Source organism: Podarcis vaucheri (genome assembly GCF_965113315.1).
Source record: "Podarcis vaucheri genome assembly, chromosome: 14".
NCBI classification, from domain to species: Eukaryota; Metazoa; Chordata; class Lepidosauria; order Squamata; family Lacertidae; genus Podarcis; species Podarcis vaucheri.
In genome coordinates, this window is record NC_138752.1 from 2,793,804 (window position 1) to 2,810,508 (window position 16,705).

Consider the following 16,705-nt stretch of genomic DNA (forward strand, 5'->3'; position numbering starts at 1 on the left):
ATTTCTATGAAGGATGAATTGGTCCATGTTGGTCCACATATGCTTGTGATTTCTCAAATTCTGTGTGGAGCAGTTCATAATATGTGTCAAGGGAGAATGTACAACTGTTTTTGGCAGGGGTGGCAGTCTTTTTTCTGTCAAGGGCCACATTCCCTCGGATTAATTTCCTGGGGTCCATATGCTGCAGGTGGGCAGGGCTTGAGCACAAAGTGTTTGGGACTGAAGCCACAATTGAGTAGGGCACCTTCCTTCCCCTCTCATGCCCCTTTTCATTCTGTTTCCACTTCTCTTTGCCAGCCACCAACTACCTCTACTTCTTCCTTTCTTTTACACCACTATTCATAAAAAGGTACCAGAGCGGTTTACAAAATTTATATGTAAAATCATACAAAATAGCCATATCAAAATGTTAAAATCAGAAATGAGGTAATTGTTAAGGAAATGTGTTTTCCTAATTGCCCGTATAAACCTGAAAGAATTGAAAAACCTGCAGTGGGCTTAAAATTTTAAAATACCCTTGCTCCATCTCTAGTGGCAGGGTGTTCCACAGGACTGGGCTGATGACACTGAAGGCTTAGGTTCTTGTTGTAGCCAAATGAGCCTCACCAACTTGGGGAATGACCAACAAGACTCCTGCAGATGATCTCCGTGACTGAGCTGAGATAGCAGGGTTCAGGCGACCCCTGAGGTCCCCAGGATCTGAGTGGTTCAGGGCTTTGTAACAAACAAGAACCTTGAACCTGGCTCAGTGGCAGATAGGGAGTCACACTTAGTTGGCCGGATGCCTCCTTCAGCAGTCTGGCTACCTCCTTCTGCACCAGCTGGAGCTTCAAACTAGGCCCAGGGGCAGCCCCACAGAGAGTGCACTGCAGTAACCCAGCCTCAAGGTTACCAGCTCAAGGACTACATATATGGAAACACATTCCACATGTTTGAAATGTGTTCTGATGTGGCATAAAATATAATATAAACCAGGTCTGCCCATCTTACATCTCACCCAGTTGAAAGTAGAGTCGGAGAACAATAGAGTTGGAAGGGGACTTCAAAGGTCATTCAATTCAACCACTTGTCAATGCAGGAAATTAATTTCTACAAGATCCCATATAGGTGGCTATCTGGCTTCTGCGGCAGGGAAGGAAGGATTAGCTCAGGGAGGGGAACTTTCTTCAGCCCAGGACCACATTCTGTCACGGGCAACGTTCCTGGTGCTGCTTTTCAGCGTGGACAAAGTCAGTGGCAAAAGTAGGTGGAGCAAAGAATGTGACTTTTTTGTGCAGCAGGTTACGTTCCAGGTTACAAAGCACATATACAGATGAGTACTTCTGAATACCATCTCCTGGGGTCAAACAGTAACCTTCAAGCCCTGCTTGCAGACATCCTGGCAAGCAGCTTGCATTCTCTGCCTCTGAAGACAGAGCGTCCAGCATGGCTAACAGCCACTGAGGTCTCTCCTGCTCACACCGCCAGATGAAGTGAGCAAGGGACAAGGCCTTTTGGGTAGTGGCTCCCCGATTATGGAATAGCCTTCCCAGACAGGTTTTCCTTGCACTGTGTTTTCAGTGCTCGATAAAGATATTTCTATTTATCCAGGCTTTTTAAATAACTTAAGTTTTACAGTCTGGGCCTTTCCATTCCTTACATGGTGTTTAATTGTGCATTGCTGTTTTGTTTTTAATAAATGTTGTAGTTTTTACTGTTTTATAGACTTACATTCAGACTTACATTCTAAAAAGACATGTCACAAAATGAAAATGGCATCTTCAGTGAGAAGGTTCCAGCAGCAGATGGATTGGAAGCGCCCTTCTTTGTCTGCTGAGACCTGGAGAGCTACAACTGATCAGAGCAGACAAAATTGGACTAGGTATATTCTTGGTCTGATTTGCTATGCGACAGCTTCATTAGCGGAGTCTGACATGGCATAAGGCAGCTTCCTAGTATAGGCTGCGGGCAGGAACTCTTGGGAAATGAGGTCAGAAAGACAGCGCTGCATGCTGAGGAAGAGCGTGAAAGGGTGAGGGGCAGCAGAAAGGGTTAGGATGGGCACAGAACTCAAGTTCTGCAGGCCTGGATTCTAATTTTGATTGCTTTGTTTTAAAGGTTTTTAAAAAGAAAATGGAGAAGCAGATAAGAGAGGAGTGTGGGACCTGGGGAGTCCTACAGGTGTTGCTGGACTCTCATCCTGCTTGACCATTGGCCATATTGGCTGGAGATGATGGGAGAGTCCAGCAACATCTGTAGAGACACCGGCGCTCCCCATCCCGGACATGTAGAAAGAGGAGGACAGGGCGGAGCGTTACTTCTGTTACTGAACAGTTTGGAAAGTGCCTGATTATCCCTTTGATTTTGTGGAGCTTAACTCCTATTGAATATGTTAAAATTGCTGTTAGCTAAGAGAAGATTCATGCATAGAATCTAAATGCTCTCTCTCTTTAGGTCTTTCACACTTATGCCAAGAGGATTGTAAACCTCTTTTGGCAAAAATCCACAAATGAATAGTATTGCCTGTGCTATTGTCCACTTTGGGAATATGAGAAGTTGAAAAAGAGATGTTTGCTGACAAGCAGACCAGGACAAAGTCCCATTCCAGGCACCTGGTTCGTCTCTGATTTAGCTCCCTCCCTCCCTGATGGATGCATGTGTATTGCTGATGTGAACTGAAGTGCAGCAGGATCTGGAGGGCCCAACTCTGGCATAGTGAAAAAGCAGCCACTGAAAGAGAACACCCCAGAAAAATAAGGATAAAACTTTATGCATCTGATGACTCTAGTCCACGAAAGCTTGTGCCCTGATAGATTTCTGGGTTAGCGCCTCTGGCAATGGCGGATTTCCTCTGATCGGGAGGAATCCGCTCCGTGGAAATCAGGGTCTGGACCGTCACGGCGAGGCGGAGACCCACTAAAAACCACAGGCGGGAGAAGCCTGTAGACGTGGGATTCGGCTGGCACTTTTTGCGCCTCCCCTACTCGTGGGGAAACCCAGTTTCGGGGATCCGGAGCGACGTGGGGTGAGCGGCGCGGTGCTTCGAATCGACTGCTTCTTTCACGGAGTGAAGCCGCATTTCTGTTGCCAGAGAGCGCTGACTTTTTCCTGTGGACAATTGGACTCTAAACAACTACCCGTGAGTAGAACGGAAAATTGGATCTCTAAACTTCTTAATTTGGCATCGAAACGGGAAGGTTTCAAACAGGAAGTCCGCCTCCCTCTTTTGTAAATAGATTGAATCAAAGACGTTGCAAGCTAAAGCCTGGAAAGTCTTTTGTAAAGGATTAAATCTCCATCGGTCAAAATTACTAAACCCCCCTTGGAAGCAGGAGAAGAGGGGGAAAATTTTAGATTGTTTAAGCCTGCAGGAGAGAGAGTGAAGAAAGATAAATCACCACCGTTTCGAACCTGGGAACGGTCTGCCAGTAAGATTGACATTTTGGGAAAGTTCAGTGACTGTGAATAAAACGTATGTTGACAGATAGTTAAATAAGAGAAATATATTGTTTCCATTGTTTCCTTTTGCACTTAAAAAGGAACAAAAAAGTAACTGAAAATCGAAACTAACTCTGTCGCTGGATCTGTGTTCAAAAGGATGGATACAAATAGAAATTGTTTCCCCTAGAGGGAGCTTTTGAAACTGTTGCAGGAGTGGAGCTGGGGAATTTTCTAGCTGCAGAGATTAAAGATTGTGAGAATCAGAGACTGACCTTGGACAAGAATGTTGACAGAAGAAGCCTTAGTGATTGCATTTTGCAAGACAAGTGCTTTATTGGAACAGCTTCATGAGAAGACGGATGTGATGATTATTAAAATTGACAATTTGGGACAAAAAATGACTGAGTTGGGACAAAAAGTGAATACCTACACAGAAATTACTCAGGAATTGACTCAGGAATCTGTTTTGACATGGCAAGTTGTGGAGAAGACGAAGGAGAAAGTTGTTGTTGAACCTCAAGTAATTCAAGTGGAGAGAGCCCTGGCCTCACAGAGGCAATTTGATGAACATAAGCTGCTGCCCTTTATGATCGAATCTAGAGAAAGCCAGATTTGGTGGGATGGAGCCCTGCTTGGATTAGAGAAGGAAAGTTGGAAAGATCCTCCAATGCAGGGATGCTCTGGCCTTTGGGATCTGGATTTGGGTCAGGGGGAGAGTGGCGCTCTGAAATATCTTTTGGACTTTAGTTCTGACTATGGAGAAGGGGCTGACCTGTCGAGAAGGAATAAAGACATTGTTAGGTTGGAGTTTCCCCGAGATCTACTCCTCAGTGCCAAAGGAAGGAAATTAAGAACAAGATCAGCAGAAGATAAAGTAAAGTGCATGTATAAATATGAAGAAGATCTGCAGAAGGGACATGGAAGAGAGTTAAGAGCCTCGGACAGAAGGTCACCAGGTTGATGGACCATATGGTATTGATAGAAAGGACTGACAGAATCCGAGACCAGGGAGAAGAGACGGTGGAAGAAGATTGGGGGGGGGAAAGTTTTTTAAAAAAATTATTTAGAGAAATGTTGCAAAATTAATGAGTGATAGAAAAAGGTTGGAATGGAATTATATGGCTTTAGTAGAAATGTTATAAGGAGTTAAGTATAAATAAGTTTTAGGGTTTTAATGGTAAGATAAGATTAAAAAATAATTAAGATAATTAAATGACAGAAAACAGTGAAAGATGGAAAGGATTTGCTAAGGGAGCTAAGGAAGCTGGGCATGTTTAGCCTGGAGAAGAGGAGGTTAAGGGGTGATATGATAGCCATGTTCAAATATATAAAAGGATGTCACATAGAGGAGGGAGAAAGGTTGTTTTCTGCTGCTCCAGAGAAGCGGACACGGAGCAATGGATCCAAACTACAAGAAAGAAGATTCCACCTAAACATTAGGAAGAACTTCCTGACAGTAAGAGCTGTTCAACAGTGGAATTTGCTGCCAAGGAGTGTGGTGGAGTCTCCTACTTTGGAGGTCTTTAAGCAGAGGCTTGACAACCATATGTTAGGAGTGCTCTGATGGTGTTTCCTGCTTGGCAGGGGGTTGGACTCGATGGCCCTTGTGGTCTCTTCCAACTCTATGATTCTATGATTCTATGCTGAAATAATTAATAACTAGAACACAAAAAGGGAGGTGTGAGGAGGTCGATGAAACAAGTTAATGAAAGATAAAGATATGGAAATATTACATGTGTTTTTAACTGTTTTTGCTTTTGTTTTTGTTTTGATGTATTGTGTCTTTTGCTTTTTTATATGTATTGTAATTTGTATTGTTTATTTATTCTTTTTCTTTTTTACTGCTTTCTTTAATTCTTAAACTTTGAATAAATATTATAAAAAAAATTTCAGTACCAGTTCTATTTGCAGAAAGATTATTTTGCTATTGACCCAAGTCAGTATATCATCATAGTCTACACTGGAAATGTTTGCAGATGCACCACTTCTCTCTAACCTGTGTTGTTAGTCATTATTTTAATGAACATCACAATGTTCTCTCCATAGTAATTAAAATGAATGAATATAAATACGGAAACTGTCCTTTGGTCAGTCAGCTGGAAAGGGGTCAGCGTCTCCTCCTCCTTGTGCATGTTGGTGAGATGCACTGATCATGTTCAGCTGAGTCCCACTGACCTCATCACTTTTGCTTTAGCATTAAAAAGACCTGGCATTTGATGTGGTGTTATTTGGGAGAGCATGCTGGATGGCGGCAGTGGGAGGACAATCAGGGAGATGAAATAAAGCGAAAGCACCGAGCTCAGAGCTGAGTAGCAAACTCTCAGTAGCTGTGTCTGAGAAATGATAGAAGTACTCTTGCTGCAAGCACCAAACCCACCATCTTAACTCTTGGCTGTGATAAAGCAACAAAGGCAAATCTACAAGGGAGGGAAGCTTTTTGAAAGTTAAATAGTCCTCCCCTTTGGGCAAGGTGGATCCTGAGGAGACCTGTGATGGCACAGTTGACAGAGGGAGAGGGCACATGAGCTGAAACTCTGGGAGCAAGATGTTCGGCAGCTTTCCAGGTATTTGAAATTTCAATTCTGCTCCTGTAGCCAAATCCACTGTCTCGGATCAGATCTCCAGAGAGAAGCAACTTCCCAAACAGCAGAAGCAGCTTAATTGTACAGTGCAATTTAAAAGTGTATGTGAGGGGATGATTAGCTGCTTGTGCTTAAAATTGTGCCCCCTCAGAGTTTGTGCGGCTCCACAAACCTCTGTGTGTGACAGAGCTCCTCAGACATGTCTGCTCTAGTCACTAGTAGAGTCTGACAGTGGCTGCCTGCGGAAGCGTTTCCAGCAAAGAAGCTCCTTAACGGAAACGCGTCTCCTGGACTCACGACGTGGCAGCTTCCGGCGAAGTATGGGTCTCCCTACGGTTGCTTCTGACACCTCCCCGCTGTTTTCGCTGGACGTGTCTCTCACCCCTTTCTCTCCCCTGCTGGTTCCTGCCTTGGCTGCTGCGTCTCTCTTAGCATTACTGAGATCCTCCTCCAGAGACCCCTCGCTCCCCCTGCTGGTCCCTGCTTTAGCTGCTGACTCTCTCCCAGCCTCTGGGAGCCCTACCACCTCCCTTTCCTCTGATGTCAGTTCCCTGACATCCACCTCCCCTCCAGGGCCCCCTTCCCCCCCGCCCCTACTCTCTCCTCTGGGCGGTGAGGAGCTAAAACCCCGAAAAGAATCCTCTTCATCTTCAGACGTCTCGAACATTTCCCTCCATCGGTCTTCGTTCCGGCTCGCTGAATCCTCCTCCGCCTCGGAATCAGAGAACCCCTCCAACTCTTCTTCTTCGTCGGTGGTGGCGAAGTATCCCCTCCGGAACCTCGCCACTGGCTGAGGTTTACGAGGGAATCTCTGATGAAAAGTTTCTATCAAAACCTCGTCATCTACATCCTCTGCCATGACCCAGGTGTTTTCCGACTCCGGCTCCCCTTCCCACCTTACCAAATACTCTACTTGATCTCCCTTCCACCTGGAATCGAGAATCTCCGCTACATGGTAGCTGTGTTCTTTTTCCTCCATAGCTGGTCCCCTATTGACCCTCCCTTCTCTGTCCCCTTTATACGGTGACAGCAACGACCTGTGGAACACTGGGTGCAGCTTCATGTGGTTCGGTAACCGGAGTCTGAAAGCCACTGGGTTGACCTGCTGCGTGACTTCAAATGGGCCCAGCCTTTTGGGTCTTAACTTCTTACAACCCCCTTTGAATGGTAACCCTTGGGTGGACAGCCACACCTGGTCCCCCACCCTAATGCTTTCCCCTTCCCTTCTGGTTTTGTCTGCCTGCCTCTTATATTCCTCCTTAGCCCTGTTTAAGTTAAGTTGGAGCTGGCGATGGATCGCTTCCATTTCTTCAACGAACTGTTCTGCAGCTGGAACGCTCCAGTTCTCCCCTTCCCCCCCTGGGAAGGCTCGGGGATGACACCCGTGATTAGCCAAAAAGGGGCTCATCCCCGTGGACACGTTCTCTGCATTGTTGTAGGCAAATTCTGCCAACACCAGCTTCTCCACCCAATCATTCTCTCTGTCATTCACATAACACCTCAAATATTGCTGGAGGACACCATTAGCTCTTTCCGCCTGCCCGTTGGTTTCTGGATGACGGGCAGTTGAGAAATTCACCTCTACATGCAATAAGCTCATGAGCTTCCTCCAGAACCTGGAAGTAAATTGTTTCCCTCGGTCAGAAACCACCCTCAAGGGGGCGCCATGCAGCCTAAACACATTTTCCACAAACAATTTAGCGGTTTCTTCCGCTGTGACCGCATGTGAGCAGGCTATAAAGTGGGCCATCTTGGTTAACAGGTCTACCACAACCATGATGGCTGTTTTCCCTCTGGACCTTGGCAGATCAGTCATGAAATCTATTGCCACTGCCTCCCATGGTCTTTCCGGCGTGGGTAGTGGTTCTAATAAACCTGCCGGTGCCCGCCTCTCCCCCTTGGCTCGTTGGCATTGGTCACACCCTCTCACATACTCCCGCACATCTTCCCTGACCTTGGGCCACCAGAATTCCCTGGTAACCAGCCACATGGTTTTGTGTTGCCCAAAATGCCCTGCTGTGGGGCTATCGTGCAGTTGCTTGAGTACCTTTTCCCTCAATTCCCCTTCAGGTATATATAACGCTCCCTTGTAGTACAACACCCCGTTTCTCTCCTCAAAACCCCCGGGTTTGTCTCCCTCCCTCCTGAGACCCCTGAGTTTGTCCTGGGCGTATTCATCCTGCACCGTTCCCTCTACCAGTTCCCTTTGCCCCACCAATGCCGCCCCACACACCCAGCGGTCCTCTGGAATGACATGGGTCTCTTCGGGTGCTCCCTCCCCCTCCAAATATTCAGGTTTGCGTGAGAGAGCGTCCGCCCTAACGTTCTCTGGGCCTGGCACGTAACAAATCTCAAAGTTAAATTTGGAGAACTCCTGGGCCCATCTCAACTGCCGTTGGTTGAGCACTCGCGCAGTTCTCCAATACTCTAGATTCTTATGGTCCGTGCACACTTGCACCTTATGTTGTGCACCAATTAGCAGGTGCCTCCATCTCCGGAAAGCCTCATGAATCGCAAGAAGTTCCCGGTCGTACACCGTGTAGTTCCTCTCGGATTTGTTCAGCTTTCGCGAAAAGAAGGCACACGGTCGCCACTCTGACCCCTCCTTCCCCGGCTGCAGAAGAAGCACCGCCCCTATGGCTCTGTCAGATGCGTCTGTTTCGACCCTCAGCTTTTTTTGTAAATCCACATGCAGAAGTTGTTCATCAGAGGCGAAGGCCCTTTTCAGTTCCTCAAACGCTCGCTCCGCCTCCGCCGTCCAAACAAACTTCTTTTTACTGCTGAGACAGTCCGTGATGGGCGCCGTCAGGTGGGCGAAGTTTCGGATGAACTTACGATAAAAGTTTCCAAACCCTAGGAACCTCTGCACATCCTTCTTGGTTTTGGGTGTTTTCCATTCCAGCACTGCTTGAACCTTGCCGGGGTCCATGGCCAACCCCTTGTCTGACAAGCGGTACCCCAGGAATTCCACCTCCTTGGTATGAAACTGACACTTCTCCAGTTTCACCCACAGCCTGTTGGCTTGCAGCCTGCTCAACACTTCTCTGACGTCTCTCACATGTTGCTCCTCATTCTCCGAATACACCAACACATCATCTAGGAAGGCCACGCAATTCTTGTAGAGCAAAGGCCCCAGTACGTGGTTCATGAATGATTGAAAACACGCGGAGCCTGTTTGTAATCCAAAAGGCATCACGAGGTATTCAAATGCCCCCAAAGGGGTGAACATGGTGGTTTTCCATTCATCCCCTTTCCTTATACGTATCAGGTTGTACGCCCCCCTTAGGTCCAGCTTTGTAAAAATCTTTCCCTTCCGCACCCTGGTCAAAATATCATCAATCCTGGGCATAGGAAAAGCCGCCGGCTCTGTCACTGCATTTAACCGCCTGAAATCACATACAAGTCTCGGCTTGTCCGTGTGCTTTTTATCCACAAAAAACACTGGGCTACCCCCCGCTGCCTTGGACTCTCTGATGAAGCCTCTCTTCAGGTTCTTGTCAATGAACTCTCGCAACTCCTGCATTTCCCTGTCTGACATGGCATACAACTTGCCTACAGGAAGCTGTGCTCCAGGGAGTAAATTGATCTGGCAATCAAAGGGCCTATGTGGGGGTAGTTGGTCAGCTTCCTTCTCGCTGAACACGTCGCTGAGATCAGCATACTGTGGTGGCACCTTCCCCTTCTCCATTACTTCAGTCCCTGCCAGGGTGGCTTGGGCCCCTGCTGAACCCTTTTCCCCCCTGCAGTGTTCTAAGCAATGTGCTGAACTGAAGGAAACCACTCTTTGATGCCAGCCCACCAGCGGATCATGTAGGGCTAGCCAGCTCATTCCCAAAATAATGGGAGCGCCTCCCAAGGTGGCCACATTAAACGCTATCAGTTCTGTGTGCCTTGCCACCCTCATTATCATTGGGACGGTCTGCAAGCTGACTCCTCCTCCCAACAGTTCCCTGCCATCGATCGTGGTCACCTGCAGGGGGTTGCTTAAAGGGATCGTCTGTATCTGGTGTTCAGCAGCAAACTCCTTGCTCATAAAATTGCAGGAGCTGCCTGAGTCCAACAGCGCCTTTAATTTTAGGGGGTGTCCATTTTGCAGCTCTAGCGACACTTCAATCACTAGAGCAGGTCGAGGAGCTTCTGGCACGGGCACTTTCACTGCTCTTTGGCCTGGCTGCAGTGCCCTGACTGTGGCAACCAGGCGTTGGCTTTTACCTGCTCCGTTTCTCCCTGCTCTCCCCCCTCAACAGCTCCCACCATCCCTTGCCATTCCTTCCTCTGGGGGCAGACTCTGGCAAAGTGGCCTGGCTGTTGGCAGAGATAGCATTTCCGGGCTCCTTTTCCCTCCTTCTTAGCCCCCTCACTGGGCTTTGAAACTGCGCGCGCGCGCGCTGTTCCGATTTCCATCGGCTCTGCCGGCGGGAAAGCTGGCTCAGGAATGTCTGGAATGCGGAACTCCTTCCAACGTTCCCCTCTCCCTTCCCGCCTCTCCAAGGCTCTTGCCTCCTGGCGCGCTCCAATGGTCAGCGCAGATTTGGTCAGCTGATCCATAGACACCGCCCTGGGGCTCCGGGACAGCTCGTCTTTCACAGCCGAAGAAAGACCTTCTTCAAATAGCATCTGAATGGGTGCCGCCGATAAATCCCACCCCAATCTGTGAATCAGCATGGTAAATTCAGTCCAGTACTCACGGACAGATCGGCTTCCCTGCTTGCAAGCCATTAGCTGTCTGCGCACCACCCCTTCCTCAATATCGCTGGAAAACATGATATCCATTGCACGAAAGAACTTCATAGTGTCCTTTAGGATATCATTGTGCGTTGCCATCAGGGGTCGAACCCAGTCTCGCGCCCCCTTCTCAAGATGCCCAATTACGAAAGCAACTCGCGATTCCTCATCAGGGAACTCATCAAACTGCACATTAAGGGCATATTGCATCTCTGTCCTAAAGGCATGGTAATCCTTGGGGTCCCCCCCAAACTTCTGCACCAATCCTGGTACCTTTCTGGGGAACTGAGTGGTTCTCCCCTTCTTGTCTGCATCCTGAGCCCTTCTCTCCTCGAGCCTCGCCGTCTGCAGCGCAAGTTGGACCTCCAAAGCTTGATACCTTTCTTCCAAGCTTGGACCAGCTCCAACCCCTGCGTCTCCGGTTCCGACTGGGTTGCTCATGATGCTTTCTCCTGCACAGGCAGCGTACAAAGACTGTCAGACTGCTGTGAGGGGATGATTAGCTGCTTGTGCTTAAAATTGTGCCCCCTCAGAGTTTGTGCGGCTCCACAAACCTCTGTGTGTGACAGAGCTCCTCAGACATGTCTGCTCTAGTCACTAGTAGAGTCTGACAGTGGCTGCCTGCGGAAGCGTTTCCAGCAAAGAAGCTCCTTAACGGAAACGCGTCTCCTGGACTCACGACGTGGCAGCTTCCGGCGAAGTATGGGTCTCCCTACGGTTGCTTCTGACACCTCCCCGCTGTTTTCGCTGGACGTGTCTCTCACCCCTTTCTCTCCCCTGCTGGTTCCTGCCTTGGCTGCTGCGTCTCTCTTAGCATTACTGAGATCCTCCTCCAGAGACCCCTCGCTCCCCCTGCTGGTCCCTGCTTTGGCTGCTGACTCTCTCCCAGTCTCTGGGAGCCCTACCAACTCCCTTTCCTCTGATGTCAGTTCCCTGACAGTGTATATTAACAACTTTGCTTAGTATAGTGTGAATCCAATAGAAAACAGCTTCTTCTTTTCCATACCTTTATGAGCAAAGTTATTGTGAGATGTGATTGCTCTCATTTCCTCCTCATTGCAGGATCTGTTAATTGCCTGTTCTGAAAACAGGTATTTTAGAGATGTTCATCGCAAATCGTCAATGTCAAAGATTGTTTGTTTGCTTTTGAACATCTGATTTGTATAATGTTGTATCTTACATTATCATTTTGCTGTTAGGTTAACCGGTTTGTCAATAGTTGATTTGTAAGAAGGCTTGGGAAAGTATTGAGTGTTTCACTTAAATAAGGAGGGTGGCAGCTTTACATTGTGTACAATAGCTTGTAATTGTCACAGGGGCAGTTAATGAAGAAGAGGTTTTTTATGGCTTTTCTAAAACCATGAGTTGGAGGATAAGGCTATGAATGGCAACTAGCCACGATGGCCCGGCTTTGCCTCCACGGTCAGAAGCAGTAATGCTTCTGAATACCAGTTGATGGGAGCCAAAGGAGAGGTCCTGATTTTAGATGCCACAGACATCTTGTTGGCCACTGATGCTGATCCAGCTCGCTCTTCTTATGATCCTAAGTTGGTTCGTAAAGCATAGAATCTGGCACTAGTATACAATTAACCTATGAAATTCATAGTTGCAAGATGTAGGGAAGACCACTGGCTTAAATGTTTTTAACAGGTGAGACAAATTCTTCCCTGATCCAGAGGCAATGTGTATCTGACTACCAATTGCTAGAGGGCAGTGGGAGAGAACTACCCTTGTGTCCTGCTTGTGGTCTTCCCCAAGGCATCTGGTGGCCACTGTGGGAAAGGGTATCAGATCTAATGGAACTCGCTTTATGTTCTTATGGTCCAGTTCTTGTGCAAGATGGCATCTGGAGACATCTGGGTGACTCTGGCTGACCATGGAATGACCTGACATGGCCTCTTGTTGGACTTAGATGTCCTAGTAGAGCACAAAAAGGCTTGTGAGTCATCTTTTAGCTCTTGAACTAAATGTAGGGCCAGAAGGTTTGCTTGCTTGTTTGTTTAAAGGGTTTTTACCCAACTCGCCCTTAACCTCAGTGCTCAGCAAAATGTTGCTTGGCAGCAGCAGAACATTGCATGCCTATTAATATGCATTTGGCAAAGGAGAGAGTTACAGCAGTACATTGTTGCAGGGTGCTGATTTGAGGATTACCCCTTAGGAAGGCATTTCTTGTTTCCAGTAGAGCAACAATAAAATATTTTGGGCACTTGGAGAATAGCTTCCCCTTTGGCTCATCCCCCACCCCCTTTCCCCCATTAATATGGTCTTGTAATGCAAATGATGGCATTAGGAAGGTAACTTTCATATACAGGTCAGACCAGTAGAAGACACGTGGAGTGTCTCCAGCAGTGGCTAATAATAGTTAGAGTAGAGGCAAGTGTAAAAGAGGTCAGCCGGTATCTCAGTCATTTCCTTTTCTCTTGCCAAAGGTTTGTAGGCAGCCTGGCCATGAGGTTGCACTGATATGCTGTTTATACAAGAGGGAACTTTGAGTTCTCATGAGGTTTCTGACCATGTGGAACTAGAAAGAGATTCCCGGGTATAAAGGAGGAGGCCACCACCTTGCTGAAGCTGTGCAGGTCTGGGTCTGGTCTGAATCTGGGAACCCCAAGTGGGCTACCTTGAGTTCTATAATGGAAGGAAGGCAGAATATAAATATAGCAAAATAAGTACATGAATGCAGCTCTGTCCCCTCCTCCCACTCAACTTGTGTATGAAACAAGTGCTTAGAAATCAGGTCTAAAAATTGATTAAAAATGAAGTTTTGTTTATTTGTTTTTGCCTACACAACATAATTATTAATGTGGCTTTTGCTATCTTGCTGCAGCAATCTCACTGCAATCAGAAGGTTAACACAAATCTAAAAATGGAATAATTTGCTCATTTATAAATTTCCTCCAATGAAGGCAAGAAGAGGTTAAGATTTTTCTAAAAAAAATAAAAATAAAACACTGAATTAATTCCTCTCAAGATGGCATTAAAATTATTTGGCTCAAAGAGGCAGTAAATCTTAGCTTCTACAATACATGTTTGTTGATGAATGCCCATGCAAAATGCTCCATTCAGTGCTGAATGGAACCTCATATAGGTTTGGTGAAGCCACCCAGGCAAAAATCAGGATGCAAGAAGAACCATGCTGGATCAGACCAAAGGCTAGTCAAGGCCAGCATCCTGTTCTCACAGTAGCTAACTAGATACATGCAGGAAGCCTACAAACTGGACCTGAGTCATCTCCCCACTACTGATTCCCAGCAACTGGTATTTAGGAGTAGCATGCAGCTGTCATGGCTACTAGCCATTCATGTCCTCCATGATTTTTTCTAATTCTCTTTGAGAGTCAAAAGCCTTCATTGAAACTTATGAAATTGCCTTATATTAAGTCATCCTCTCTAGTCTCTTGTCTGCTGTCTCTGGCAGTCGGTCTCTGTGGAATCAGTCACAGAAAGGTCTTTGGCCTTACCAGCTATAATAATAATAATAATAATAATAATAATAATAATAATAATAATAATAATAAATTTATTTATACGCCACCCATCTGGCTGGGCCACCCCAACCACTCTGGGTGGTACCCAACAGAATATTAAAAATGTGATAAAACATCAAACATTAAAAACTTCCCTAAACAGGGAAGGGCTGCCTTCAGATGTCTTCTAAAAGTCAGGTAGTTGTTTATTTCCTTGACATCTGACGGGAGGGCATTCCACAGGACGGGTGCCACTACTGAGAAGGCCCTCTGCCTGGTTCCCTGTAGATCACTTCTCGCAGGGAGGGAACAGCCAGAAGGCCCTCAGAGCTGGACCTCTGCGTAGAACAATGGGGGTGGAAACGCTCCTTCAGGTATACTGGGCTGAGGCCGCTTAGGGCTTTCAAGGTCAGCACCAACACTTTGAATTGTGCTCAGAAACGTACAGGGAGCCAATGTAGGTCTTTCAGGACCAGTGTTATGTGGTCTAAGTGGACGCTCCGAGTCACCAGTCTAGCTGCTGCATTCTGGATTAGTTGTCGTTTCTGGGTCACCTTCAAAGGTAGCCCCACGTAGAGTGCATTGCAGTAGTCCAAGCGGGAGATAACTAGAGCATGCACCACTCTGGCGAGACAGTGCACAGGCAGGTAGGATCTCAGCCAGTGTACCAGATGGAGCTGGTAGACAGCTGCCCTGGACACAGAATTGACCTGTGCCTCCATGGACAACTGTGAGTCCAAAATGACTACCAGACTGCACACCTGGTCCTTCAGGGGCACAGTTGTCCCATTCAGGACCAGGGAGTCCCCCACACCTGCCCACCCCCACCCTCAAAAACAGTATTTCTGTCTTGTCAGGATTCAGTCTCAATCTGTTAGCCACCATCCATCCTCCAACTGTCTCCAGACACACAGGACCTTCACTGCCTTCACTGGTTCTGATTTAAAAGAGAGGTAGAGCTGAGTATCATCCTCATACTGATGAACACCCAGCACAAAGCTCCTGATGATCTCTCCCAGTGGCTTCGTGTAGATGTTAAAAAGCATGGGGGAGAGGACGGAACCCTGAGGCACCCCACAAGTGAGAGCCATGGGGTCTGAACACTCATCCCCCGCCACCAATTCTGGACACGGCCCAGGAGGAAGGAGCAGAACCACTGTATAACAGTGCCCCCAGCTCCCAGCCCCTCAAGACGGTCCAGAAGGATGTTATGGTCGATGGTATCAAACGCTGCTGAGAGATCCAGCAGAACTAGGAAACAGCTCTCACCTTTGTTCATAGCCTCCCAGAGATCAAGGCAGTTTCAGTCCCATGATGAGGCCTGAATCCTGATTGGAAAGGATCCAAATGGTGTGCATCCTCCAAGCATGCCAGGAGTTGTTCAGCAACCACCCACTGAATTTGAGACTGGGTGATAGTTGGCTATATTGGCCAGGTCCAAATATGCGTTTTTTAAAAAATCGGTTTAATAACCACCTCTTTCAGTGGGTCTGGGAAGGCTCCCTCACAAAGGGAAGCAGTCATCACCCCACAGAGTCCATCGCCCAGCCCTTCCCGGCTCGCTTTTATGAGCCAGGATGGGCAAGGATCTAGGAGACAGGTGGTTGGTTTCACTCATCCAAGCAGCCTGTCCACATCCTCGAAGGTAACAGATTGGAACTTATCCCACACAACTTAACTACACAGGACTCTAGCACTCCTCTGCCCTGATCCTGCTCCCATGATGGAGTCACCGTCTGATTGCTTTAGCTGGAGAGTTTGGGGATTGAATCTGGGACCTTCTGCATGAAAGCATAAGCTTTGTGGTTGAGTTGCAGCATACGTAATTATGGCAGGGATAGTCCAGCTAAGCCAGGTTTACAGGGTTGTTGTACGATAATGCACACGATGTACTTGCAGCATGCTAGAGAAAGGTTAAGCATTATTCCTGTGGCTGTTACTGATGCTGAAGCATAGGTAAACCTTATCCATGTTGCTATTTAAAAACAGATTAAAGTCCTTGTCTTGTTAACAAAGGGTTCCGGTTCTTGAAGCTGAGAGGATCCCCAGGTTTGCTTTGCACATAAAAGAGTGGTCTGTACTTTAGAGTCTTTTGCATGCTGATAAAATGGGCATTCTTAAGTGACAGTGCTTACCTTTGAAGCCCTACAAACAGTGGTCCCTGAATGAATGCTTGCTCTCATATCAACCTGCCATTGCAGAATCACAGAATTGGCAGAGTTGGAAGGAACCTGATATAAAAGGATGTCACATAGAGGAGGGAGAAAGGTTGTTTTCTGCTGCTCCAGAGAAGCGGACACGGAGCAATGGATCCAAACTACAAGAAAGAAGATTCCACCTAAACATTAGGAAGAACTTCCTGACAGTAAGAGCTGTTCGCCAGTGGAATTTGCTGCCAAGGAGTGTGGTGGAGTCTCCTACTTTGGAGGTCTTTAAGCAGAGGCTTGACAACCATATGTCAGGAGTGCTCTGATGGTGTTTCCTGCTTGGCAGGGGGTTGGACTCGATGGCC

The 16,705-nt window shown here is 47.3% G+C and overlaps 1 protein-coding gene across 8 annotated transcripts in view; it reads left to right on the top strand.

Annotated features, from left to right (window-relative positions):
• TJP1 (tight junction protein 1) overlaps positions 1-16,705 on the top strand; it is a 354,744-nt gene that overhangs the window by 53,448 nt on the left and 284,591 nt on the right. Inside the window, exon 1 of one of the 8 annotated variants that reach the window (XM_082198008.1) lies at positions 1,722-1,861. The exons of the other annotated variants lie outside the window; for them this stretch is intronic. Within the exon in view, the coding sequence (XP_082054134.1) occupies positions 1,746-1,861 (116 nt within the window). The 5' untranslated portion in view covers positions 1,722-1,745. Of the gene's footprint in view, positions 1-1,721; positions 1,862-16,705 lie in introns of those variants that run through there. 8 annotated transcript variants of the gene reach the window in all.